Raw genomic sequence first — 24,969 nt, forward strand, 5'->3', positions numbered from 1 at the left:
CACTTTGGCTAATTTTATTGTCATACCTCAATTGTGTTAAAATAGTCTATTTCCCAATATCCCGTATTTATTAGAAAAAAGAAAAAAAAAAAAGGAAAAAAAAATTTAGAAACGAGAGAGAAACAGAAAACGAGGAAGTATATAAACAATTTCACTTTATCACTTTGGTATTGTTGAATGAATATAAAAGTTCAATGTACATTTGGTGTATATATATTGAAAAATTGGTGCACTTTTTTCCCGCAGAATATAGTCGTTCTTTAACAAAATAGGGAAAAACTTTTTAACTGATCTATGATATATAATAATAATAATAGAACGACTTTATCTAATGATTTTCTTTTAACAATACATTTTCTTGTCAAAATAGTGTTAAATTATGATTGCGAGATAAAAATATCAATGTTCAAATTTAGCATAATATATTAATTACATTAGTGACAATTTATAATTTTAATTTTTTCTTTTTTTTTTTTTTTTTGTTTAAGTTCATTTGCAGATTTTAAATAGGAGTTATTCAATAGTTCTTTTTTTTTTTTTCTATAAAACTAAACTAGATTATCATAAACTTAACGTACGAACAGGAAGGGTTATCAAATTTAGATAAACAATTATGTATACGCCGTTTTTGCCATGTAAAAGACCATTGAAAATAGATATTTGTGAATCGTGTTCAAGCAATACCACGATTATAAAAAAACGAAATAAATAAAATGTATTTATACTTTACTGATACATAAAGTATTTCTTTTTTACATCTTTAACATTTATAGTGCATTATGTATATCTTTGTTATACATCTACGTACTCTTTCGTTTATTATCACTTATCTGTGTTATGTATATATGTATATATATCTTTTATACATTATTGAAAAATAAAATATACATATATATATGCATATAAATGCTTTAAATATGCAGTAATATGGCAAAAACGGCGCAATAATCAGAATAAGAAGCAAACATTTCTCTTTTAGCCGATAATATTCGAAAGCATACCCCACTCTTTGAATTTAAATTCACACTCCGCTTGATAGGGTACGCATTTAAAATACTCTACATATATATGTGTGTGTGTATGTGTATGTGTGTATGTAAGTTTGTAAATGTGTAGTTTGTATGTGTAGCACGCGCGTGCGCACGTGTTCCATATATGTATATATGTATATATGTATGTATATATTTATATATTGAATTGACCGTACTTTATGCGTAATTTATGCGTATAGGAACTGATGAATTCTTTCGAAATAATACGAAAGGACATGGTTTACAAGTGGAGTGTGCTCTATTCCTATACATTCTTTAAAAGTACGTCTCTCTTCCATTCTCTCTCTCTCTCTCTCTCGCTCGCTCGCTCGCTCTCGCTCTCTCTCTCTCTCTCTCTCTCCCCCTCTTTCTCTCGAAGTAAATTTTTCCAATGTACACAATAAACTGACTTACGGTCGTATATAAATAATTATATATTCAATTTATAAGAAACACATTGGTAATGCTGTATATGAAATAAATTGATCGATTTAATGGTTATTATCGATATTAAGTTTTTGACCAGCATAGATCAGATGTACAAGGTACAGCAATACAAATGTTTTTTTTTCCTTTATCGGCGTGTGTTTAATTCATGTACATAGGCTTCTGCTGGCGCCAAGTGTTTTAAGGTGCCTGTGAATTCTCGCTTTGGTCAATGAAAATTGAATTAAGAGACTCTATAACGTTCTTTGATATAATTTAAAAATTATTATAGAAATATGAAAATAACAAGAGCTAAAATTTTAAGCGTGACCTTAAAAAAATGATGGTTTCAAAGCATTTGATCAATCATGATGCCTTTTACCAGTAGCTTGGTAACATTTATTACTGGATATATAGGTATTCACAGAGCACAAAGAGTACTTGGCTATAACAAACATTTTATTCAACTATCATTGTATCAGATATAAACGAACATTTTTATCATCGTTAAAAGTACTAAACCGAGCGGCCTAAGGTACATGTTAAGTGTAAGCACATATGTGCTATGTGTTGTGTGTGTAGTACGCGCTTTATAGATGCAAATACACATGGTTTGTTTTGCATCATTTTTCATTATAATGTCTCATGTAATAACGGACGATCTTCCAAGTGACATAACATGATCTAATCGCGTCTTTATGCATTTACAAATTTCCCGCGATCGTGACATTAGTAGCAGCGTCGAAGGAACACAATAGAAATGACAGATTATAAAAACACAGAAAAGAAACATACAATTATTAACAGCACATGCATACCGGCCAATATGGACAGAGCACGTACTTCATTTATAGACTTAATTTTAATGTTGTAAACTTTCTTCTTTCTTTCTAAATGATTTGCAATGTAACAAAAATACTTTGAAACGTATCATTTACTTCTTATGCCATTTAAAATTTTATCGCATAAAGTTTATTTCCAATATATATCAAACCTGAATTCCTTTTAAGTAATACCCACGGTGAAAATCAAGGAATGTCTAAAATGTAGAATTTTATACACCACGTCAAAATATAATTGCCATTTATGTAAGGATGTATGGTCCACCATCACATAATATATTTTTCTTCTTCTTAAATTTGCAAATTTAGGTGGAATGGAAGATTCAACTTTTCGTGCATAAATAATCAAAAGTTGAAAACTGTATGTTAAGGATGTAATGGATGTGATGAATACTTCATCGTTTTCTGAGTCCCATTTCCAACTTGTCCCGCCATATTTTTCAGTCGGTTTATTCCACGAACCGGTACGCTGCTCACAGTCACGCTTAGGGATGGGATTAAGCCCCTCGCGCGAAGTATCGATACCTAAATGAAAATGTTTGATTCTTCGCACGCTCCTTACAAATACGCATATTGACTAAAAAAAATGTCTGTTTTAAAATGACTAAGCAATTCAAGTCCAGTTGTCGTCTAATACCAATAATCATTTAACCTGTTATAAAAAAAAAAAAAAAGATTATACATCTGTTATCATAATAATTAATAAATTTTGGAAATTACATATTTAGTATAACTGTTTAGATTACAAGGTTTTAATTGCACATTGTATTTATTATTTATTAAACATTACCCAGTAAAATTGATTATCTCGTTTAAATTGAATTGAAAATTTTTGAAGCTATTGCACCAGTCACCAGATCCATGTTTAAGTAAAATTAATTTCTATGAAATATATTCACCATTTAATAAGGAGGAATCAAACATTTTCTTTCAAGTGTTTATTAATAGTACGTGCGACTTCTTCCTCGAGGAGAAAAAATACATCATCCTTCATAATCGGCGAGGCATTGCTATAACTGATACTCGATATAACAATATAAGAAAAGTCAGCATTTTATACATTTTATTCTAATTATATATTAATCGATACTAAACGACATATAGACTTGAATCGTTTAAATATTTTAAATCAAACATTTGTTTAGCTTAGCATTTTTTTTTAGTCACATTATGACCATTTGAAACGATCTTCTTGTTAAAAAGACGAAAAAGAAGATAAAAAAATAGTCGAGAAAATTTGAAATTCTAAAGTACAATGTATCGTGAAAAATAAAATACGTATTATTTAAAAGAAGATCGTAATCATATTTTTTAACAGTCGACATTATTCTATTTCGTATGTTTTTTTTTATAATATGACTATAAGTCGCATTAGTCATTCCATACATCCGTGAAACTTCAGATTAAAGAAAAATCATTAATAGATGTTTACATTTCTGGCCACAACGGAAAAAATCTTGGTCTCATTATTTAGATGACTGGAATGACCTTGCGTAAAGCGTAACACAGTTTTTCACTTTAACTAATTCGCAATGGGAAAAGTTTTCCGATGGATACTTAATAATTACTGATTTATTTCAACATAAATGTGTTTCCACGCTCAACGTTTAAACACTTTACAAAAAACAGTGTTTTTATCTATCATTGCGAATTAGTTAAATTTTACAATGCCGGACGATGTCAACAATTGATTTCATGCATTCAATTGAGTGCCAACAGAACTACGTATTCGTACAATATAATACAAACACATGTTCATATTTCCGGCATTTTTCTCATTCTTTGTTTTTTTCTTTATAAATATCGTAAAATAGAAGTTGTAAATTCGAATCAATACAAACTTCATGGATGTTCAATCGATACGCATCTTATTCGAAGATGCGAAATTATATATATTCACGGCATTCTCATGGTCGATTCAACAATACGTGAATGATATGGTTAAATAATTATAAATTGGAAATTGAGGTGGTGACATTACCTGGGCCGTTACTCACCTACAGGCAACGAACCTGTTATGGGAGTAGGTGACGATGATACCATGTTCAATCGACCCTGATCTTTTACTATTGGATCTGAGATGAATGAAAAAAAAAACAATATCAAAATAAAATAATCACTTTTTATCAATTTATTATCGTTATTTTGTAAGAATTTAGAGCAAAATTTGATTATAATTTATAATACTTACAAAAATAGGGATGTTCCATAGCTTCACGTGCAGTGAGTCTTTCATAATGATCATAACGCAAAAGTTTATCAAGAAAATCAAGACTTTCGTGTGATACCAAATGTTGATTCTCTGAATGCATAAAACGTTCCCAGCGTTTACGTGAATGTCGGCCTAAAATATCATTGAAGCGAGGATCCAATTCAATATGATATTTTTCAAGATATTCAAATAATTCTTCAGTTCCAAGAACTTTTGCAATTCTCACTAATTGGTCGTAATTATCGTGTCCATGAAAAAACGGTTCTTTCCTGAATATCATACTTGCAAGCATACATCCAAGAGACCACATATCTAATGAATAATCATACATCTGCGGTACAAAGGAAACAATATTTATTATAATTAAAATATTATTAACCAATTTATAATAAAATTATGATATGATAAACGCAAACCTGATAATCTACAAGTAGTTCTGGACCTTTGAAATAACGCGAGGCTACTCGTACATTATATTCTTGACCAGGGTGGTAAAATTCTGCTAGACCCCAATCGATTAACCGTAACTTTCGATTTTCATGGTCTATCATAACGTTGTGCGGTTTAACGTCCCTATGCATTATTCCCATACTATGGCAATAATCTAATGCCTAAACAAAAAAAAAAGAAGACGATCGCGTCTTATATATCATTAATGCTTTTCAACACGTTATTTAGCCATAGATGTAAAATGGATCGAACACTATCGACACATTACTTACTTAAATATTCATGAGTCCGAAAATTTTAAAAATTTCTGAAACTAAGGATACTTTTTATATACTTTTGACGAATAAACGAGAACGATTCCTTCATTTTTATAGAAAAATATTACATCATATTTTCCTTTATTATATTCACTTTAAAATTTTTTTTACGCAAAATATCTTTAAAATTACTAAATTTTATTATATCCAATCATGAAAATAAAGAATATTACGAAGAAAAAAAAAAAAAAAAAAGAAAAAAAAACGAAAAAAAAAATAATTCATGATAATTGCTATATATAAATAATTTAAAAATCTAATTTTTCTATGATTTTTAAAGAAATAAAATAATATGAATAAAGTAAGATAATTTCAATATTTTATAATAGAACAAGTTATCAATCAAATATTTTGATCCAAGAATATAATTACTAATTATGACAAAGAATGATAATAAAGAGAAAATAATGAATTTGTATAAATGAAATATTTTCGAACTCTTCCTTGAACCTATGATATGCACCTACATCTATCAAATTAATAATCTCGAAGATTTCACATTGGACTGATACTTGGTTCCATTGCACTTAACAATACACGCACTTTTAATAATTCGTAGAGGTAGTATCTTATGTCGTAGTCTGTTAGCGTCTGGTATAATTGCTTGAAATCTGTGTTGTTCACATGTTCAAATATCAGTGCCGGTGTCCTTGATACAGGATCTTTAACAACAGCTTGGAGTGTAATTATGTTGGTCCCTCCTTTTAGATTTTCTAAGATTTTAATCTCCCTTTTTATTTTCTTCTTTTTTACAGGCTAAAGATTAAAATCAGATAAAAATTAATATTTCTTATTAATCGTAATAAAATTATTATTAAAATATAATTTATATTTTTTACCTTTAAAATTTTTACAACACACTTTTCATTATTTGTAATATTAATAGCTTCAAATACTTCACTATATTTTCCTCTGCCTAATTTTCTCACTAGTTGATAATCATCTTGTTGTCTATATAACAAATAATTTATTATGATTAAAATAAATAAGAAAAATATGCAAATATGTATAGATAAATGCATGTATATATTTGTAGGTCCATATATATTATATATATATATATATACATACACACACACATACATATAGGCAGATAAGCTTTTATTATACACTTACCCCCAATCAACAACATAGGATTCATAGTCCCAATAATCTCTAGACTTGTGTGAATTCACATCGGTGTAAACTCGCGCTCTACTAGGTAGTGCCATTTTTTCTGATATATCACTACTACTATTTGTTTTGTGGAGTGCTATTCTTTCACTGTCTATTGAAAAATTACAAAATCTAGTTAATTTATTTCCTCCACTCACCCAGTTACAAATGCGCGAGCATAAATATATACCTGAGTCATCAAAAAAATTATATTAAAATAAAATTACAATAATTAAACATTTTAATATAACAATTATAATTATAATATTTTAATGTTAAATAATCTTAAATTTTCTAAAATTTTTATGTTATATATGAACTATATAAAATTAAATATTAATATTAATAATATCATTAAAAAAAATTTAAACAATTGTTGCATTTTAATATATATTGCATTCGTATTTATTTATAATTTTCAATATAATTATAATTAATTAAAATAATATAATACTTAATATTAAATATATAACATTCATTTGCATAATAATATATAAGAATAAATCCTGATATTTAAATATATATATAAATATATGTTGCATTCATTGTAGTAAATAAATTTAAAATTATCAATTAAAAAATCAATAATACAATATAATTAAATCAATATAATAAAAAAATACAAATACTTAATTACTTACAATTGCAACATTAATTTTTATATATATATAAATGGAGAAAGATATAACCAAATTCCTTTATAAACTATCTATACAATGTTTATTGAAAATATCTATATGACATTTAATTGAATGTAATCAGAAAAAGTAGTCATTTATATGGTTAGAAGAATCAAAACAACTTCAATAAAAATAATTACAAGTTTACAAGCGATATAATGAAAGAAAAAAATAATTTTTAAAATAAGAAACTAATAAAGTTGAAAACGTGTTCACCGATTTCAAGGAATGAACTGCATATTCCTTAGATGTCTATTGATTGTGAGTTCACAGAATACATTTGTACAGTTTGAAGTTATGATTTAGCAAAAGAATTTTTATATAAGTAAATATAATTTGCATGAAGAAAATTGAATTTTCATTAAATAGAAAAAGACTAGGCAAAAATTAATCTACTATCGCAACAGGGATTAGAACACGTACAAGCATAAGACACGAACACACATGTACGAGATAAATCACACGCCATCGCAATCAGGAAATTAATGTTGACTTATTTTAAACTCACCTAATGCATTCCGGACCCGAATCTTGATTAAATTGATCGCAACAGATCTCTAAATTCGTCGTAAAACCACGCAACCTACTTAAGGAATACGTGAGGCCGCGCGAACGCGTGAAACTCGAAGATTTTTGCGGGCGGCCGGCTTCTCAAACGATCGAGGTCCAAGATGGCAGCCAACAACCAACCACAAACTTCAAATATATATAGATTGAAATCAGCAATCTTCAACCATCTCTCCAATCAAAGCTTATTAAGACTATCACTTTTATGGATTATCAATGTTGCAATTATATTTTATAATTTATAGATTATCAATTATATCAAATAAAGAAATATATTTTTATATGTAACATATGTGTTTAATATATTTCCTCTAAATATACAAAGTAACAATTAACGTTTTATTGTTCATATACATAGTAATAAAATTAAAAATAAATTCTCTATAAAATAAAATTCTATTTATAACTAAAATAATAGCACTGAAAAACGTTTTAAAAAATCATATATATCAGATAATAATCATTTGTAATAAGATTTTCTCTTAATTAAGAAATTTTATTTTTATTGAAAATAACGGTTAATTGTAATGGAAACTGTCAAACTGTATATTTTGATATACTTTCATTAATCAAAGTTCCTATGTACTAACCAATCAGAATTTCTTTTATAATCTTTATTTTTATTTTATGTTCCTAACACTTAACCAAATAAAATTTGAATTCTAAGATAAAGTAATCACTATTATATAGCGTATTTAACTGTTTATTTACATCAATACATAATATTATTTATATGATATATATATCACACTTAATGTATACATTTAATAAATTAAATTTGAGAGAAACATTAAAATTCTAATTATAATTAATTTTAAAATTTAATTTTTTAAATTTGTATTTGTAAAAAATTTATTTAAATATTATTTTTTTCAAGTAAAATTATTATTTAAAAAACAATTATAATATTATAAATTAAAAATCATTTCTAATTAGTTATAACGAATGAATAGGATGTAATAATGATAAATCATCTTTTGTTAAAAACCATTGTTGTAGAAGTTGTTCTATATTCTCAGCATTATCCTATAATAAAAGAAATATATGAAAAAATAAATGATTTTAATGAAAATAACAATTGATTTTAATCTTATTAAATTTACCTCATTTACATCTGTATCGGATATATATAATTTTTTTTTAAGATTTTTAGCATCTAAAATCCAAATATGTGCAGATTTGTGAATAACCCATAAATTTGAATGTAAAAATCCAACAACAAGATTGGTATTTCCGTATGAAGAGCTATAATGCTTACAATGAATAATAATGATATAATAGATTTATAATAATAATCAATTAAGTACTTACTTATTCAAGAATTTTTCAGTAACTTTTTTTAAATCTATATGCCAAGATACAGTAGTTCTCATAACTAAATTTTTGTTTTTCTCAATATTCATTGTTTTCATTTTTTCAAATGCTTTTAGAAGTCTATTTTTATTTTTATTCAGATTTACGCATTTTTTGTTTGTTTTTAATTCATCTTTGTTATGCATTAATTTCTCATCACGTGCCAAATCTCTATAATATCCTCTTTCTTCAGATGACAATTTTTTCCACCGATTAGTTATTATATGGGCAAGTTGTGGTGCTGTTATTGTAGGATTTTTATTTGTTACTACAATTAAAAATATAGATTTAATATTTTTTTTTTTATTATATATTATATTTTATAAATTAATTGTTAGATATATTTACCTTCAGACTTAATATATTTTGAAAATTTAAGAAAACCTTCACATACATTTTTATGTTTATCATCATAATTTGATGATTCATTTGTTTTAGCACAATTATAAGATTCTATATCTGTACTTCCCTATCAAAATTAATTTAATATAATTTATATGATTTGATTAATTTTATATCTTTAATTTTCTTATTAATTTTACCTTTAAACCAGGCAAGTGTCCTTTACTCCATTCTTTTAATGTGACAGATTTTTTTGCATCTGATTTAGTCTGTTCATGTAATATTTCTGAATTCGCAATTTTCATTGTATTCTCTTTTAAATTTGTATCCAGATTGGAATATTCATCCAGTATAAAATCTTCACCTAAATCTACTAATGGTAATTGACTGAGTGTTTCAAATTGCGGTGTTAATTCAAATGGTGGAGTATTTTCTGTATTTTCTTTTAGATTATCATTACTATATAAAATAAAAAATATATTGAAAATATTTCAATATAATTAATTTATTTTAATCTATAATTAGATACTAACTTCGAATTGTCGCAATATGATAATGTAAAATTTTGTGATTCATTTGAATCTGAATCGCTTAAATCTAAAGAAGGTAACTGAAGATTAAAATTATCTATGTTTTTCTCAGATTTTTCATCATGACAATTTTCTTTATTTATAGAAGTTTGTGATGTATGTTCAGAGTTTTCAACAGAATTCAAGTTATTCGTTATATTTATTGTAGCATTTATGTTCTTTTTAATAGAAATATCATTTTTTTCTTCTGTTTGTAATTTTTGTTTTTTACGCATAGGTTCCTCATTTTCAATATTGTTAATATGTGATTTTTGTGAATAATCTTGATAATCATTAATTGATCTATCACAATTTTTTTCTTCTTGTACTTCTCTTTGTATTCCATAAAAATTTTCTAGATATTTTTGTACCATATTGATAACAACGTTCTATATACATACAATAAACATGATATAAAATATATAATAATAAATAATAAATATAACATTTTTTAAAATAATACAAAATTTCACAAATACAATTACCTGCTCTTTAAAAAGTACAAAATTTTTATTTGGATCTAGATTAACATCTATATTTGCTGCATTTATTAAAATGTATATAACAAATATTGGTTTTTTTCTAGATAATTCTTGTCCAAATGCCTCCAAAATTATTTTAATTACTATCTGTAAATAATTTTTAAATATATTCTAACTAAATTATTTAATTAATGAAAATGAAAAAAAATGTACCTTTTCTAACTCTTTATATTTAATAGGTCTATTATTCACAAAAATATATTGAGAATCAGATTGAAAGAGTTCAAAGTCATTTTTTACTGTTTTTAAAGGAACCATTAACTTCATTTTAATCTAAAATATATATTTTAATAAGTTAAAAAATTAAATAAGAAATAATGATGAGAAATAAATTTTAAATAATTACATCTGTATCTGTAATATCTATCCAATCCATATTACATGTTATTTTTTTACCAAGAATATATGCAATTGATTCTTCAAAGCTATTTGTACTAGGCTTTATAAATATAATTTTATTATCTATTTTATAACTTATTCGTACAAAAAATTTGCAAATAGCATAACATTTTATTAAACATTCTAAATTTTTAATATCTTGATTAGCTTTTTTTGTAATTATTTGTCTTCTCACTGGCATTTGTTTAAATATTTCTTTAACTTGTACAGTTGTTCCTAAAAAATTGATATTCATTTTAAAAATTTAAATTTAAATGAACGTTTAAGTTAATTTAATACCTGTAGATCTATGACACGGTTCTGAATTTAAGATACATCCGTAATGATCAATAGTATAAGATATAGCTGCTTCATCTTGTTCTGTTTTTGTTATGATTGTAAGATTTGATACTGAACTCAATGCATGTAATGCTTCACCTCTGAATCCATATGTTTCTAAAGAATCTACATAATTATATTAAATTTTAATTTATATTCATTGTATATTACAATATCAATTTTTCTTTTATGATATAATTTATATACCTAAATCAGAAAAACTACATAATTTTGATGTATAGGATGATAAAGCCATATAAGGAATATCTACATTTGAAATACCATTACCATCATCTTTTACTTCTATTAAGGTACATCCATTATCTATCTGTCAAAATAAAATATAAATTTAATATTAAAATATCATAAAATACTTTATATATTATAAAATATAAAATATAAAACTTTATATATTATAAACAGCAAGATAATTGTTTAAAAACAATAACAATAAATGAAATACCAAGTTAATTTCAATATTTTTTGCACCAGCATCCAATGCATTTTCTATTAATTCCTTTGCAGCGGTAGATATAGAAGTTATAACTTGAGTAGTAGTTATAAGTTTTACAGTATCTTTGTCTAAAGCTGAGATGGTCATTTTTGTGTAAATAAAAACAACATATGTTAAATTTCTAAATAAAATATAAAATGTAAAATTTATATCTTTTATATTTATATTACTAATGCAATATGATTAACGCGCGAATTATTTAAATTTTGTCTACAAAAAATAGATTGTATCATAAAAAATGTGGTTAGAATGACAAAATTGGTTGACAATGCCTCTAAGCGCGCGAATTTGAAATATGTATGAAAGACACAAATGATTAGAAGTATGTTTAACGTTGGTAATGGTTAGATTTCAAAAGTATATATATATATATATATAGATAACCAAGTCATATTTTTATTTAAATATTATTTTAAAATAATAAAATATAATATATCATAAAAAATAATTGAACATTATATTTATATTTTTTCGAATATATTAATAAGCTATTATTATTTTTAATATACTTTTAATATACTATTATTTTTCTCGTATTTTTTTGCGAAATCAAAAGACAACATATAATTTTGTATTAAATTTCATCATTATAATGATATATATAAATCGGTTATAATTATAATTATCGATATTAAAATATTGTTTTAATTTATTGTTAAATATCTTTGTTACAAATGAATATATTTAGATGATAATTTATTGTTTACACAAATAGAAATATCTTCTTTTTTTACGATATGAAAAATAAAATATATAATTATGAAAAATTATTTAAAGCATATAAATATATTTCAAATGCTTCGTTTATATATTTTATCTATTTTAATTTTGGAAATTAAAAAAACAATAAATATTTGATTTTCTTAGAATATTTATTATAATGAAATATTAATAATAAATAATATATATAATATTATATAAATAATAAATATTAATATTATATAAATAATAAATAATAACGTCAAATACGAATATTATTGAATGAAAAAATAAAATATAAAATCATTATATAAAATTATATTCTATAATAACTTTTTCTTATGGTAAATAGTAAATTTTTAATCAATTTTTTTTTTAAATTATGGATATATTTGTAATTTATAAATTTTCAACTTTTTTAATAAACTTTTTTAATAAAAATATATTAAATAAATAAAATTATGATTATTTACGAATGAGAAACATTTTTAGTAATTAATGATAATGGATTTATGTAAATTATACATTTTTTTAAAAATTACTTTATATAAACTTTTATCTTTATTTATTAAAAATATTTTTTCTTCAATTCTCTTCGTTTTCTTTCATTTTTTAAATTATAATATTTATATATATTATATTTTAAATATTTTTTTTAAATTATAATAATGAATTTAAAAATTAATGATATCTTTTCTATAAGCTACTGTAAAAAAACAGTATCATGGTGGTCAGCATCCAATAATGAGATATGAAGCCCATAAAAACCACCAAGAAAGAATGGGGCCAACTTGCCACATCATCTTCCAACACTCAGCTATATAAGAATGTAGGAATTCTTGATTACCTGCTGCATCGTTTTACCTTTCCCTGATTTTACTTTATACAAGAATTTCTACATCCCAGGGCTGTATTTGAAAATAAAATTAAAATTAAAATTAAAATTAAATTCCGAAATATTAAAAAGTGAAATGATTTTTAACGAATCGCTTGTATTTTTTATCGTAGAATAAAATTTTCAATGAATCTCGAAGCGAAAGTAGTAAGTATATACGGAAACAGCATATATGAAAGTATGAAAGCAGAAAGGGTGAATAATTCGAGGAATACGGGAATGGTTGACGAGTAGCGACGAAACCAGTCGAAAACGACCGATCTCGTGTACGCGGGATTGTAGTTGCGCGGAGGCAGAGCAAGTAGTTTAAAAATTCACTGAGTATGCATGATTTGTCACTCGATGGACGATCGGTTCAATCGAAATGGTGTTATACGAAGAAGTACGCGATTAGTTAATACCTGTGTTCAAACATATCTGTCATTACGTTTCCGATTCAATTGACGAATTCTTGACGAAATAATATTGATAAACACATTCATGAATGTAATTGTGGCCTTGTTAACATCAGTTGCTTGTATTGACTGTCGAATATATTTTATGATTGTTCATTAAGCGATATGGAAAGAAAATCGAAGCGCGATAATTACACGGAAAGTCGGAAAGTTTATAGTGAAATACATAAAATGTTTCGAAAAGCGAGTTAAATACGCGCCGTGAACAAGGAAACTCAAGAAGAATAAAAATATTTTGATTATCGCGATTGCGTTCATCATTCGTTTGGTAAACCGCAATATTTCGCGAGGAGGAGAACAAATTGCGGAAGCTAGTTCACGATGTGTTCTTTCGAAATCACACGAAGCAACTGCAAACAGGTTTAGTTGTTATTAATTCTGTCAATCTTTTCTCAATCGAGATACAACTAAAGATACAACTACGTTACGTTCGCATTCGTTCTTGACACGTATAAAGAATATTAACGTCGTACATTAAACCGTAGTGATGCTAAATATAATTAAATTTGATAAAAAAATTTCCGTTGTTCACGCATATTTGATAACAGGAAGTGTTTCTCTCATTTTTTTAAATAATCGAAACAATGACGATTTTTTGCAGAAAATTCTGCTTCGGATGTAAAAAAATGTGAAAGATCATCCATGCTTAAATACGCGATTCGTGATAATCATTTTATATAAAACTATTTTAAAATATTAAAATGACAATTTTTTCGCAATCGATGAACTAGTGAAAATTATTAATTGACACGTTAATTAATACTATAAAAGATTAAAGGAAAATATGAGTATTGTACCCATTGCCAACAGGAGTTTCCTTCATGGAAACGGAAAATCATCTTCAATTTCGGAAAAAATGATTTACGCGACTCTCGATAGCCTGGCTCTAAAAAGAGCGACGTTACCACTGCAATTATTACCCGTCGGCGAAGAAAATGTTACGATTGAGGGATTGAACGAGTTAAAAGAAAAAGAAAAAATCAATGCCAAAATTACTGTCAAGCGACCTAGCTTCCAGGTATGTATTAATTATTTTTTTGATAAATAAATAAAAAGAATTTTCGCATCTCGACAATATCTTTCAGTTGGACAAAATTATAATTTCACAATTGATCAGTGGATTAATTATGACGAGTTTTTGAACGCGAGTTATTTGAAAATTTCGTTGACGAGAAAGTCTAACCACAAAAAGTCCAACGTTAATACGAAGGAGTGGTTTCGTTACCATCTTCGAACGAAATTCATCGAGAATTCGAACGTCATTCGCGATCTCTGGCAGATTCAAAACTATTTCACGGAATACTTTTTCTCCATTCGCATATATATGCGTATCTACGATTCGAACACTTGTCAATTTCTTTGTTGGAAAGTGAATATGTAACACGTGTAGAAAACATGACTTGTACTGACGAGCGATGGGACAGTTACGCTTTTGAAACAGTTATACCCTATGATTTCTATCGCATTCCTTGAAACCGTATCCGCAAGACCGTTATAAATGTCCTAACTATACCGTGCAAGAATACGCGCGTAATAACTAATAGATCGCGTAAAGTGTTTCGCGTTCAAAGGTCGACCCAAGGTTGAGTCTTTCGTCAAAAGCTGAACGTCAAATATTTATTGATCATTATCTAAGACCTGCAAGAAAATTTTCTCGACGAGAAAAAAAATATCATGTCATCTGTTTGCAGAGAGACGATACGAGTAACAGTGAAATCGATACCGCTCTGATAAGAGAAACGGCAAGAGAAATTGATATCGACCTTTTCGAGAGCAACATTTCTAAAGAAAGTTATTCGTCAAACAACGTTGAACGTAATTCCAATCATTCCTTGAATTCTAGAAACGAAAGGAACGAATCTCTATCGGACGATTACGAGAAAATAGAATCGGTATTTTTCACGGATACATGTCGGAACGAAAATGGCGACGCTCTCGAGAACAAAAAAGATACCACCGTATACGCAAAAAATTTATCCGTTAAGTCGAAATCTACCAACGACTTAGCGATCAAGAATTGTTCGTCGAACGTTGCAAGATCATCAAAATCATTAATGGAATCGTTTTTTGATGGAAAATTAGAAAAAAGATCGCTCAGCAATGAATTTTCGAATTACGATAGAAAGAAGAAATATTTTGCGAAAAACGTGTTGCATCTCGTACCAGAATATATCGTAAAGAGGCCAAAGAAAAGACAGAAGGGGAAAAGTAAACTGGACAGAGGATCGTTCGCTTCTTTGAGAAATTTATCTACAGACTCGAAGATTGGGATGAATTCTAACTGTAAATACAGATCGCGAAGCCTTTCTCGAGAGGAATTGAAATATTTAAAGATATCTCCGCCGACAAATTTTGTTCACGTCGCATCCGCCACTAATCCAAATTTGGTTTCGAACGAAAACACGATCAGGTATAGTTTGGAACAAGTCGTAATTACACACGAACAAAAGTGTGCCACGTTACCTCTCCTCGTTGCAACTACCTGCGAGAATTCAGTGTCTGAAAATCGAATGGAACACGCGTCGATTGTTGCTAAAACAAAAGAAGAATCTACTCTACGTACGTTTTTCCTTTTCTAATTGTCTTTCCTATCCCCTGTTTCCGTCCGAAGAATGAAAAGCTTTTCAAATTTTAGAAAAATACGATGCATTTGACGTTGCAAATCTTAAACGCCAATTGTTAGCCGAGTTGCGAGCGCGCGGAATAAAAACATTGGAATCGAGCCAACAGGTGAAAACAAATGAATATCGTGAAAATGTACGCGAGGAGAAAACAATGTACGACGACGAGTCGTCTACTGCCTTACCTGCTAATTCCAGTTTTCTATGGAGCAACCGCGCTAAAAATCTCCTTTTCGAGAACATGCGATCGACTCTGAACGAAAATGTCGACAAAATCGAAAATGGCGGCCAAGTATACGACGATGTAGGACCACTGAATCTTATTAATCAGGTGATTAATCTAACGCGTAAATATATATATTATATTCGAATTTGATCGTTTCACGGATCAAAAATATCCGTTGAACATCTATCTAGATATTTATAATCTATGGAAAATTTTTTTACACAATTTATATATAGCTAAATATTTTAACAACAGTGTTGAGTTATTCTCCTGGCTTATTACTATTGATTTTAACTAGGAGGATGATTATGACGACGTGGGAATATCGCAAATAGATGAAAATCGTATCGATGAACTTTCGACTACTTTCCAAGATTCCGACGATATCTATGACGATGTTATGAGTCCGAGCAATAAAACATTCGCGAATAACGAGAGTGAAAGTCGTGATGATGAAACGAAAGAAAAAAACGAGCAATTTATTATCAACGAATATTCTAGCGTGAACGAAGATACCGACGGGTCGGGAAACGATAAAGATGTGTACGATGACGTTGGTTTACCGAGCGAGGAGCGAGTCAACAGTCTTTACACCGGTTCTACGATGGATTCTATGTTGAGAGCGAGTTGGCAAAATGTTTACGGTAAAGAATCAGAGTGGGAAGATTTGGAAGATTCAACAACTATTGGTTTACCTTATCTCACGAACAAATATTATTTCTCGTAAGTGTAATGGAATGCGATTCGATTAAAAATATACATTTTTCTTTTTTCTTACAATTAATGAAAAAGTACAGAGACACAAGTTCCGAGTAAGAAGAAGTCAGGCCAAAAGTGGTCCCGAATGATGAGAAGACAACGATCCAAGATATCGATGAAAAATTCAAAATCATCATCGAAGCCCGTTGTTTCATGTGAATTCCATGGTAAGTTTTAAGTGTAATTTTCAAGTTCAATTTTCACATTCTTATTATGGATAATGAAAATTATTTTTAATAAAAGTTTCAATACAATATGGTTGTATATAGAAATATATATTCATTTTTTCTGATTTTATAAAATCAAAAAACAAAAAAAAATGAAATCAATTTCGGCATGCTAAATATATGTGTTCATTCTTGTAAAATTAAAGAACAAAAAACAAGAAATGTTTTTTTTTGCAAGTTTTCAAAGTTCACATATGGATAATACAAATATAACTTTGGTAAAAAATTAAATAGGTGTAATTGTTTCGATACAATTCATATCTTAAAATTAAACGATTCAAATAATTTTCAAAATTCGTATATATTTGTTATCTTGAGTCTATTTTTGCATCTATGCGTGATCGGATTTTCGAGATTAAAGAAAAAAAAGAAAAGAAAAATTTCATTAAATAAAGAAATCGTTTGTGCTTCTTGAAACGTTATAGAACAACTTGTGCAGTTCGTTATACAGTGATATCGTCGGAACAAATCACATAGTGAACTGTCCCAAGTAAAAGTTACCCATCGTGTCGCACACATTTCACGTTTACCGAAGAAGCTATAATCTACGACTCGCACGTAATCGATCATTCTATTTCCAAACTTCCTTTTGCCGGCGAAATCTTCTTATTACTTGAAAATTTCGCCATATTTTCGTCGAATATTTATTTTTTCTTCAAAAAAAATGAGAAGAGAAATTGAGAGAAGGAAAAGAAACGGTTACACCTACGATTCATTTTCACGGGCATGTTACTACCAAGGACGATTCCTCGCTATTTTCAAAGGATTACCAACAACGTATGGAGATAATGTAGGCGATGATGATACGAGATGCGTGAAAATATTTTATCGTCGAGTTCAGCTTGGAAACCGGACTCGAGTATACAGATTGCCGGGAGGTGAAAGCGCGTATTGCGCTCTCTCAGTGTCAGTCACGGCCGAGACATTCGTTGCGTCGCATCGCAACGTATTATATCGTATCGTAGCGAGAAATAAAATTCACTCTCTTAATTGCCTTCGATACGTCGAATTTCATATTCCGTTGAATGATGTGTTTATGCGAGACTCGTTTGTAACGAGTCGACATGTCGTGGAAATGAAACAAACCTTGAAAACTTTTCGACGACCGAATACACAAGGTAAATTACATAAGGTGATTTTCCATGATACTTCACGTACATATTATATTGAAAATTTTTAAAAAATTGAAATTTATCCAAGTAAATAACGATGACGAAACGATTGCACTTTGTTGTTTTCTCAAACTCTTCAATATTTTCTCGTCATTCGTTGATACGAAGGGAAAAATCGTTGTGTCATGTTCGTTTATACATATATTTCGATTGTTTCAAGATATTCAATTTAAATAATCCAACTTATATTCATACATATTCATCATTCACGTCATTCTTATTCGAATATTTTAATTCTCTGGTTTTCCCGTTCATTTTCAAAACTTGGACAAATGTTGAAATACACATGACATTCACGACGTAAAACGATATATACACATACATATATACATACATATACACATACATATATACATACATATACACACACGTGCGCGCGCACGCGCAGAGATATAATACTGTGAAACGATGAAACGATGATTTTTTTAGTGGCTATAAGCCTTGGTAAAGGATCGGCATTGCTCGTTGGTTGTGCGCATAATATCGAAGAATGGAAGAAAGAAGAGCAGAATCGAACGGCATCACAAAATTCGCAAAAAACACAAGGTCTTGTTCAAATGAGAATCATCGACTTAAACGAGGACATGGATACTCAGGAAGCATCGTGCTATATTCACGAAGGTCCTTGCAAATTTTAGGAAATTGTGCCGATTTTCTTTATACCGTTAAATAATATTAATAGATGAGCCTCTATGGATAATTATCTACTTTCTTTTAACAGAAAAAAAATATATATATATATTTCTATATATAAATCAATCTCTAAGAGAGATCAAATAAATTCTATGATTTATCTTGAAATCACATTAAAACAATAAACTATTCTCTCATTAATTAGCGAGATAGAGACTAGAGTGTGATTCCTATCAATTTTATTTCTTTATCGATTTAACCTTTTACAGATGATACTTCTGATGACAGCACGTACGAGAGTCTCCATTCATTCCAACCAGATGAATTTTGCACAGATTCGGAAACTGAGACGATCGATGAGACGAGAGAACGATGGAACGATAATGTCGAAACGGGGCAAAATCCTAATAATCGATTGGTGATCCCGTCGTATATGGAAGCACCTACGAGGCCAAATCCTCCTCCGCCACGCGAAATTAGCTTGACTCGAACGCTTGGCAGAAGAATAAAAATGCTTCGAAGAACGTGGAGCATTACTAAAGGAAGTTTAGGTCGCATGCGCAGAAGGACTTCGGTCGACGATGATCATTCCTGCGAGGAAAACAAAGAATTCGCCAACGATCATTCCAGTTTAAATGGTGGAAAATATTTCAATTTCGCGAGGCATTTCAAAAAGACCGTTAACGGACCTTTCTCAACTTTTTATTTGAACGATTATACCAGTGCGAATACCGACAGTGATTCCGCAATAACGAGAACTTTGAACAAAGAACCATTATATAGCAATACAAAGGAAATAGGTAAGAGGATATTTAAAATTTTCATTTTTTGCTTCGGTTCTTCTAAAATAATGTTTATTTATTTATTTTAGATCATTATAGTATACTTGGCGATCAGGAACCTCTCTATCAATTTTACGCAGCAGCTGCAGCTAGAATAGCATCCGATTTCAACTCGGACGGTTACGAAGAGGTAATATATATATATATATTGTTACTATACTATACTATACTATACTATATATATATATATATATATATATTGGTAATATAATATATATATTATATATTATATTGTTAGAATCAAAATTATTCACATAATATTCTAATACTTTATATATTATAGTTATTAATTATTAATTATAGTTTATTAATTATTGAATGATTAATCAGGTCGAAGGTATAATCCCATCCAGATCTACCACGGATTTGGCAAAACCGGGACATAGAACATTGTGGTGTCAAACGCCTCAAGTTCTTAATAGTGATCTTTTAAGTAAGCGACATGTTGCATCATTGTATAAATAATTACACATTTTCATATTTTTTTTAAAATCCAGCCATCGTTACAACTTTTTATTAGAACGACTAACCACCAAGGAAAAAAAGATTCAAGAAGCAAAGTTCGAAATTCTCACTTCAGAAGCATCCTATTTGAATTCTCTTCGTGTTTTAAAAACCGAGTTTCTTGACGATTCCTCGATCGATGAAATTTTAACTTCGGTTGAAAAAGACAAAATATTCGGCGATATTCCTAGCGTATTGCAAGCATCAGAGCAATTTTTAGCTGAACTCGAAACTGTATGGAGACAGGATCCTATGTTGCACGATCTGCCGAATGTATTGCTTAAATATGCCGATAGATGTTTAGATATTTATGTGACATATTGTTCGAATCAAGTTAGTATCGATACAACTCTCAGAGATTTAAGGTAAGTAGAAAAATGTTTTTCTTTCAAACTCGAAATTTATGTGTGATTCATCGTAGATTTGTGATTTTATTTTTCTAGAACACGAAAAGGCTTAAAATTTTTGGAAACAATTTCACAAATAGAAGCTCGTTCAACTTGTCAAAACTTGTCTTTACATTCATTTTTAATGTTACCGATGCAACGAATAACGAGGTAAAATACATTATGCTTAAACGATCAAATTTTACGCGTGGAATAACGAATGAATAAAAATATATATATTTCATTTAGACTTCCTTTATTGGCCGATGCAATTCTTTCTAAATTACCAGTCGAACATAATGACAGACCTCATTGGGAACAAGTCTTATCGAGTTTGAGTTATGTTGTTGCCGAATGCAATGAGGGCGCTCGTGCCGCGGCAAAAGAGATTGAAATGGAAAATTTAGCAAAGTAATGTTTACAATTTACAATTGGTATAATCTCAAAAATATTTTATCGTAATTTTTTTTTCATTTATATATATTATATATTATATTGAACATATATATTATATTAAATAAACAATTTTGTTCCAATAGAAGATTGGAATATTCCGCGAAAATTAAACCGATTGTATTAAAAGGAAAACATTTGATTAAAAGTGGACCTGTTGTACAATTATCGATGAAAGCTGATACCGAATATAAACTCACATTTGGAAAGAAATTCAATAAAACATCTCTTTATTTATTATTGCTCACAGACTTTCTTCTAGTCGCAAAATATAAATCCAAGTATGGGCATTTTATATAATCGTATTTTTTTTTTATCCATGTATAAAATATTATTTATATAACATATGTTTTTTTTATTTCTTTTTTTGTATCATAGTACTCATGACGAAGCATATAGCATTATAGATACTTGTAAAAGAAGTTTAATCGCTTTAGAACCAATTTCTGAAGATTCGCCATTTGCTGGTCGCAATGCGATGCATTTGACTCTTTTGGAAAATTATTCCGGGCATCAAATTGAATACATTTTAACGTGCGAAAGCGATACAGAAAGACAAAGATGGTTAGAAGCAGTTTTCCCTTCGAAACGAGGATTAACGGGAGAAACACTTTATGAGGTGTGGGATTGTCCTCAAGTAGTAGCTTTATATTGCTATTCTTCAAATCAACCAGACGAATTATCATTACATCCAGGTATATAATATTTTTTATGAAAAGATTTATATGTGTGTATATGTTTTAATTAACGCAAAAAATTGTTTTTAGGGGATGTTATAAACGTATTTAAAAAAATGTCAGATGGATGGTATCATGGTGAAAAATTATTAAATGGTGAACAGGGCTGGTTTCCTGGAAACTATACGAAAGAAGTTGCTTCAGAACATGTTCGCGCAAAAAATCTTAGACAGAGACATCGATTTCTTACGTTAAATGGAAATATATTACAACAAAGAACAAAACAACAATCAATCATTCATTAAATGAAGAATGATTCAACTATCAATAACTAATTTATATGATTTTTAATAAACCAACATATCATGATATTCTACATTAATATAATTGTTTTCATTTCATTTCTCAATCAAAATAATATAATATTATAGCATGTACAATTACAAGTGTAAGGATCAGACAATTAGAATTGTAAACACATTAATAACAAAACTATTTCTTTTTTATTATTTTAATATAAATACTATAAATGTTTCTTAATATATAATCTCATTGATTCATAAATATAATTTATACTTTTTCACTAAAAACTTGAAAATACAAAACAAACATATATAATTATAATATAAGATGGAATATGTAAATATGATATACAGTCTTGAAAGGTAGACTTTTCAGTTTTTTCCGAGAAGAAAAACGAATATTGCTACCAGATATTAAAAATACCAATATTAACTTAAATAAATCTCTTAGAGAGAAAGAGATGTTATATTTTTAAATGAGAAATTAGAAAAATTTTTTTATGATAAAAAAAATGTATCTTCATTGAGCATGTTCATTTTTATGTAATACATATACGTCAATTATATTTATATACCTGCTCTAGAATATCTAGATGGTTTCACTTCAAATAATTTTCTTACAAAGTATACCTGTACTGTTGTTGTTACCAATATGACAATTATTTGTGCAATTGACCACGTTTGAACATAAGAATTGTTATCTAATAACAAATTTAAGTCTCTGGCTTCTTTACTTCTGCTCAAATGTTGAGTTTGGAGCATTTCATTAATATTTCTCTCCACATTTGTTATTGCAGACTACAAAATTAAAATTATGATATGACAAATTTGATTTTGATATTGATATTTTCTAATAAAAATAACAAAATATTTACCGTGAAGTTTTCCACAGAGAGATTTAATTCTTCCAATTCTCTTGTATATTTGTCCCATTCATCGTATCTTTATTAAAAAAAAAAAAAAAATAATTAAACTTAAAAGTATATTAAATAATTATTATATTTTCTAAAATATATATATATATGTATTTATTACCTAATCACTGTGATATATAAATTAATTAATTTTGAAGCAAATCTGGAAAATTGATTATCTATACAAATACTGTAATAACCAGCATTTTTCACAGTATCTTGATAATCTGAATTAGGAACCCATTGGTAAGGATGAACTATTATTCCATCTGGATTTCTTACTGCAAAACCAGCTTTTCCATCTCCACCACGTACTACCTGTATTTATAAATATTTAAAAAAAATTTTTTTTTTTAAAACATTTGAAAATTTTTATAGATAAAACTATATGGTTAAATGATCAAATTAATTGATTTATATATATTTTAAAAAAATACTTTTCAATATTTATATATTATATTGATTTTTTCAAATAAATAAAAAAAAGAATTTTCAAATAAAATAAATATGTCAATAATGATTAAATATACCTGAAAATTTACATAGAAAGTAGCTCCAGCATTAACATATTGAAAGTAACAATCTTCTTTTCCGGCATCAATATGAACTTTGTAATCTAAGGCCACCGCGGGTAAAGTTTCGTACCATGGGTGAGACACGCTGGTATTCGCGAGGCTAAGGAATACTCCGAAAACCAGACTTCGTAAAAGATTGGACATTGTTCACGTTTAATCAAGCAGATCATCACAACAATCCGCCTAGCCAACAATCGCTTTCACGACGATGACTGACAAATGTCTTTCAATGTGTTTCTCGTATCGTCACTATAATCTTCAGTGTTTCTCAACTGTTTATATTCGATCTTTCATTATACATTTAAATCATTGAAATTCGTTGTAAATTTTATTATTGTTTCTTTTCAAAAATGAAAAAAAGAAATTTAAATGTACAAAAATAATATATAATAATCATTAGAAAATAATATCTTTAGTTTGCTAATTTTAATTAATATTAATCGTATAGTATTATTATATTTAAGTTACTATAATGAAATTATACATGAAATTATTCATACAATATGTTATAGCACTTATATGAATATAAAATCTATTACATATATATATATATATTTAAAATATAAATTTATTAATATATATATAAATAGAAAAACATAAAACTATAATTAATAAGCTATAATAAAGCTATATTATTATAGCTGTAAAAGTTATAATAAAGATATGATATAATTCGAATACTTAAAAATTTTTAAATTTAAAATTTAAAAAAATTGTATAACATTTAAAGTAATAATTATATTCTATGATCATTAATTTCTAAGAATAACATTAAAAACATTAAATATTATGAAAAAAAAAATGTATCAGATTTATAAATAATTTAAATTTCCATTTTCAGTATCAAATAAAAATATATGTGAAAATAAAGTAAATTTTATCAAAATTTAAATATTATAAATAAATATTTAA

The 24,969-nt window shown here is 27.7% G+C and overlaps 4 protein-coding genes across 7 annotated transcripts; 1 reads left to right on the forward strand and 3 right to left on the reverse strand.

The window, feature by feature from the left end:
• Positions 1–519: 519 nt before the first annotated feature.
• Positions 520–7,809, reverse strand: LOC409767 (casein kinase II subunit alpha). 3 transcript variants are annotated; one of them, XM_623394.6, is made up of 8 exons: positions 7,622–7,809; positions 6,395–6,623; positions 6,118–6,229; positions 5,822–6,034; positions 4,928–5,122; positions 4,491–4,842; positions 4,297–4,374; positions 520–2,824 (listed from the first exon to the last, which is right to left on the reverse strand). In XM_623394.6, the coding sequence occupies exons 2-8, from the start codon at positions 6,487–6,489 to the stop codon at positions 2,463–2,465; spliced, it is 1,407 nt and encodes a 468-aa protein (XP_623397.2). In that variant the 5' UTR covers positions 6,490–6,623; positions 7,622–7,809; the 3' UTR covers positions 520–2,462. The 3 variants fall into 3 exon arrangements, with proteins under 3 accessions (XP_623397.2, XP_006570475.1, XP_006570473.1); XM_006570412.3 differs by having other exon boundaries at positions 528–2,824; positions 4,281–4,374; XM_006570410.3 differs by having other exon boundaries at positions 2,438–2,824; positions 6,395–6,545.
• Positions 7,810–8,505: 696 nt separating this feature from the next.
• On the reverse strand, positions 8,506–12,026 carry LOC100577449 (PMS1 protein homolog 1). Its single transcript, XM_026443647.1, has 12 exons — positions 11,667–12,026; positions 11,411–11,531; positions 11,165–11,329; positions 10,833–11,101; positions 10,640–10,759; positions 10,430–10,573; positions 9,909–10,333; positions 9,576–9,834; positions 9,382–9,502; positions 8,992–9,301; positions 8,784–8,925; positions 8,506–8,706 (listed from the first exon to the last, which is right to left on the reverse strand). The coding sequence occupies exons 1-12, from the start codon at positions 11,802–11,804 to the stop codon at positions 8,617–8,619; spliced, it is 2,304 nt and encodes a 767-aa protein (XP_026299432.1). The 5' UTR covers positions 11,805–12,026; the 3' UTR covers positions 8,506–8,616.
• A 1,531-nt stretch (positions 12,027–13,557) lies between these two features.
• Positions 13,558–22,650, forward strand: LOC413583. 2 transcript variants are annotated; one of them, XM_006570414.3, is made up of 14 exons: positions 13,583–14,784; positions 15,458–16,325; positions 16,402–16,718; positions 16,912–17,336; positions 17,406–17,539; positions 19,674–20,204; positions 20,276–20,376; positions 20,577–20,679; positions 20,767–21,115; positions 21,194–21,307; positions 21,386–21,547; positions 21,676–21,870; positions 21,968–22,284; positions 22,357–22,650. In XM_006570414.3, exons 1-14 carry the CDS (start codon positions 14,551–14,553, stop codon positions 22,569–22,571), a joined length of 4,065 nt encoding a protein of 1,354 aa, XP_006570477.1. In that variant the 5' UTR covers positions 13,583–14,550; the 3' UTR covers positions 22,572–22,650. The 2 variants fall into 2 exon arrangements, with proteins under 2 accessions (XP_006570478.1, XP_006570477.1); XM_006570415.3 differs by lacking the exons at positions 21,968–22,284; positions 22,357–22,650 and having other exon boundaries at positions 13,558–14,784; positions 21,386–21,570; positions 21,676–21,810.
• Positions 22,651–22,746: 96 nt separating this feature from the next.
• LOC409976 (transmembrane emp24 domain-containing protein 5) lies at positions 22,747–24,338 on the reverse strand. Its single transcript, XM_393466.7, has 4 exons — positions 24,013–24,338; positions 23,604–23,800; positions 23,444–23,510; positions 22,747–23,366 (listed from the first exon to the last, which is right to left on the reverse strand). The coding sequence occupies exons 1-4, from the start codon at positions 24,199–24,201 to the stop codon at positions 23,136–23,138; spliced, it is 684 nt and encodes a 227-aa protein (XP_393466.2). The 5' UTR covers positions 24,202–24,338; the 3' UTR covers positions 22,747–23,135.
• Positions 24,339–24,969: the final 631 nt, after the last annotated feature.

The sequence above is a fragment of the Apis mellifera genome, linkage group LG11 (genome assembly GCF_003254395.2).
Source record: "Apis mellifera strain DH4 linkage group LG11, Amel_HAv3.1, whole genome shotgun sequence".
NCBI classification, from domain to species: domain Eukaryota; kingdom Metazoa; phylum Arthropoda; class Insecta; order Hymenoptera; family Apidae; genus Apis; species Apis mellifera.